Source organism: Trichoplax adhaerens, genomic scaffold (genome assembly GCF_000150275.1).
Source record: "Trichoplax adhaerens TRIADscaffold_13 genomic scaffold, whole genome shotgun sequence".
Taxonomy (NCBI): Eukaryota; Metazoa; Placozoa; class Uniplacotomia; order Trichoplacea; family Trichoplacidae; genus Trichoplax; species Trichoplax adhaerens.
This window is the reverse complement of record NW_002060955.1, coordinates 1,860,199-1,864,633: the sequence shown is the minus strand read 5'-3', so window position 1 is coordinate 1,864,633 and position 4,435 is coordinate 1,860,199. Positions and strand designations below refer to the sequence as shown.

The 4,435-nt window shown below is 32.3% G+C and overlaps 1 protein-coding gene across 1 annotated transcript; it reads right to left on the bottom strand.

Annotated features, from left to right (window-relative positions):
* Positions 1-1,198: 1,198 nt before the first annotated feature.
* Positions 1,199-2,209, bottom strand: TRIADDRAFT_30238 (uncharacterized protein; the record flags this gene model as incomplete). Its single annotated transcript, XM_002116025.1, has 1 exon — positions 1,199-2,209. One exon carries the CDS (start codon positions 2,207-2,209, stop codon positions 1,199-1,201), a length of 1,011 nt encoding a protein of 336 aa, XP_002116061.1.
* Between the last annotated feature and the right edge of the window lie 2,226 nt (positions 2,210-4,435).

The following is a 4,435-nucleotide window of genomic DNA, read 5'->3' as shown; positions in this document are numbered from 1 at the left end:
ATCCATGATTTACATTCGTGGAAATACATTTTAGGCGAACATAAAACATGTACAAATGTGTAACAACAAGCGTGATAACTATATTATGTAGGCGTGATTAGGCGTGATAGTACACATGTGTAATAGACGCTTAACACATACTAAAAACTCTAAATATGTAATAGTTATTCATGTCATGAAACGGTGTTTATTACGAGTAATTAAAACTACGATAAGTCGCTCGTCCGACTTGCCCTCCTCAGCATTTGCTTGCAAAGTACGGACAACTAACTACTCGCCGTCACGAGATTGCAATAACTAAACGTGTCTCCTTGATCGTAATAAGGAAGCTGCTTTATAGAAATATTAGCTAATTTATGTACGACTACGATAAAATCAAATTTTATAGCCAGATATTGTTATGAAAGCAAACCTTGATTGATTAAAATACGTATAAGATCATAGATATATCTATAATTACTGTGTTACAGAATTTTAGTAAAAATTATTTTGAAATTAAGTAAGAGTAACCTTTAGTTTTTTAGTATTTTAACTGCTGACATAATGTTATGTCTATCATGGCTGCCTAGCAACTATTTTCAACAGTAGTTAAACACCCACACAAATTTTTCTAGAATTAAAACTAAAAGCTCCGTTTATTACAAAAAGTAGTCGGGTTTCATAAATTCTAACTTGATGGCGAGCAGTTTTAATCTTAGAATTACAAGAATATAATTTAACATTGTAATTTAAACGTGTCAGAGTACGGCTATTACACAAGATTAACTATGATGAGACCATAATCTGATCGTCGAGGTCATTGTAAATTACGTACCGTATCTAAAGAAATGGCTTAGCCTTATCCGAAAATGAATTAGTTTTACAATTCTAAATTTTACTAACAACTTAATGCTCTACAACATTGCCATACATCATAGTATAGATATCATGATACATGCTTAATCTAGTAGCATCGCAGATTAATGATTATATGCATATTAAAATTGCGAAATTTAGAGAAAAAACGTTGCAAGGCGTCTAGTGCTTGAGTTAGAATACATGACATTACATTATACAATTATAAATAGTGCAATAGGTTATGTACTAGTCGCGGTAATATGATATTAAAATACAAATGCAAGCTAAGTATTAGTGTATTCTTTATCGGCGTTAGATTTTTCGTGATGAGGATCCAGATCGTCCATATTTTTCTCCAGCTTTATTTGCTTACGTCTTTTTGTTGTCTTGTCCTATTTGTGTAGGTTACACGAGTCGCTGGACGAATAAATAATCCTTTGATTACGGCCGTACTTGTAAAGGTATACAAGTATGGATTAAGAGCAGAATTTATAGGTAATGCAAATATACCAATAAATTGTAGTGTGATAACGTCAACACCATCACTAGATGCGAAACCAGCAAAATTCACGATATAATAAGGTACCCAACTAATTAAATCAGTTATTAATATGATAAATAGACGCAATGCAATCATTTTATCTTTTCTAGCTTTTGCTTTTCGATTAGTTGCTTGTGTAACAGCTTTACCAGTATCGCGAATGTAGATAAACAATCTAATATAAAGTGAGCATGTAATAATCCAAGCAATAATTGTAGAAACGATATAGGCTATCATCCAGACTCTGTAGTCAGGGTTCTCATAATTGCTTGGCATACACATACTGTTAAAGGTGTATAATCGTTTGTTACCAGGCTGATTGATACTAAATAATGACGGTATGAGTGCAAATGTAAATCCTCCTAGCCATATTATACCAATAATCAGCCGAGAATAGAAACGGCTTAACTTTTTTCCTTCGAGCCCATAAACGATTGTGATGAACCGATCGATGCTGATTACTACCATTAAAAATACAGACACTATGCTAGATGTAGTCATAAGAGTACAAGATACTGCACAGAGGGGATGTCGTAGCCACTTCTCAGATCGTATGCCATACAGACCTTGATTGCTATAAACTAAATTAGCAAATCCTATGATAAATAAATAGATTGACATGATAAAATCTGATATGGCTAAATTATTGATTAAGAATAGGTTGACATTGTCGTCTTTATGATTTCTTTTTTCAGCCCGAATAATGCGGAGATTGCGTACAATAACGAAAATGTTACCCCAAAAAGCCAGAATGCCAACAAGCCAGATGAAGAATTGTAATGAAACATGAGCAAGAAGATGCTGACAAGATGATAAAGTATCAGATATCATCGATGGTTCACAGGTTAGCCTTTTAGCAGGTATGATGCAACAAAAGTAAGGACGATTGGTTAATCTGTTAAGATATTGAAAAGTAAAACAGACAGCTTGTTTAACCTCTGAAGTTGAAGCAAATACACCGATTGAAAGTAAGATAGTTGGCTGAGTATTGCTACTTTTACTTACATTTCCACTAACTTAGATGGACCATAAAATGACTCTCGAGATACTTCGTCTAACCAATTCTTTCGTAAATCTCTAATTTTTATAGATTTTAAACATGAATTACAATTAAAATAAATGGAAAATATCATAATAAAATGCAGCAATATTTTCACAATATGTAAACCAACTGCTTTCTAACTCATGTCAATAAAACATATATGAAAATCAAATGGATATTTAAGGTTGTAACAGAATACTGTATACAAAAGTAATCATTCAACTATATCTACGCTGCATCGATATAAATATTATTTTAACATAGAATGCAAGTAGCTTTAGACAAAATGGCTTGGCTAATCTTCGCTAGCATGTATAATGAATTTCTATCATAATTTAGAGTTTAGTTTTCTCTTTGTGTAAATGTTTTTGTCGGAATGTAATTACGTTATCAATTTGGAATAAAAGCTTTGGCGATGACAGGATAAGCTCTAAGCTTAACCTTTCTGTTCTTGTTGCGAGACTCAATTTGTGACGGTATCGCTATCTAGACTTAATACCAACAACTATATTGAAGGTTCGCACTACTCCCAACTGGTATAAGATATAGCCAATTGCACGTATATTCAGTTAAAGTTTGAGTAAAACCAACTGCTCTTACTCTCCGTATTGTTTGAATAGTGATCGTATAAGTGCATGTACTATTCATAATTGCGGCGTATAATAGTTATAAGATTGTAGAATAGCGAAAAAATTTGTTGTGATATATACCGATCACGAAATTTCAAATTTTAGAAAAATAAGGGCTTTATTGAATCTTATACAAAGATTAACCACACACAGCTCTACTCTAGCCGAATACCACTACTAAAGACTTCTACAACGAACTGACAGAATAATCTAAAGTTGCATGCTTTTATACTTTTCGTAGCGTTCGCAGCTACAATTTGCACGGTAACCTTTTACCTTATTTTACACATAGTTAAATTATTCTTAGTAACACTAATCTACTGCGGACCATCATTAATTCGATATGGATACGGCTACAGTATTTATGTAGACATTATTTATACCAGCCAAAGTACAATGAATTAACCATATCATAATGTATGATTTACGGTTCTATTTTTACCCTTACTGTATATAGTCATCTGTACTCTAGCATAGAGCCTATACCACTACAGTCTATAGTTATGGCTACCAAATATCTCTTAGGATAAACATCTACCGTACATTATACTAAACATGGCTAACAGTCTAAAATCACAATAATAAGTTACATTACATTTGTGTACGTAGCACTATTCATAATTTTCACACATAATTTAAGAAGTATGATTGAACTTGTATGCATTTTTGTATATACTAGTCCAAACTCTTATCGCTTTGCTGACGGTTTACGATAATGTATTCATTTGTTAATAATTAACAGATAGTATTACCATTCAACTTTAAATATATCCCGGTAATAGTCGGGTACTACTATATTTAAAACAGATTGATTTAATGTACGTACTGATCGTGCATTTCCACGTTGTTCACTTCGCTTTCGCCTATCAGATCGCTGACTAACTGACATTATCCTCTTAGAAACCCTTTTTGTTATATGATATATAGCAATCAAAAATAACCGGGACAGGGGAACTACAGTAGGATAACACTACGAAATGCATGAGAGCAATGGAACTAATAGTACCTACTAATGTGTATCAATCACTTATACCTTCTCAATAATATTTACATAAACCCTAGAGATCATTCATTTCTATACCAATTCAAATTTCCTTAAGTAACTTTCGTATTAGTATGTTTACCGAATAAGGATGGTTACTATATACAGTATTGATATGTTAAGGTTGGTTAGCGAAACTGTCAAATATACGTTTATGCTGAATTTGTTAATAAAATTAACAGATAGTATTATCATTCGATATTATATATATCCCGGTAATAGTAATGTACTATGCTATATTAATATTAGTTAATAATCTAAAACGCATTATGATAACTAATGTACGGTAATGGACATACCAAGTTAAGATTAGCAGATACTGTAAGATATCGACAGTGCGGTAC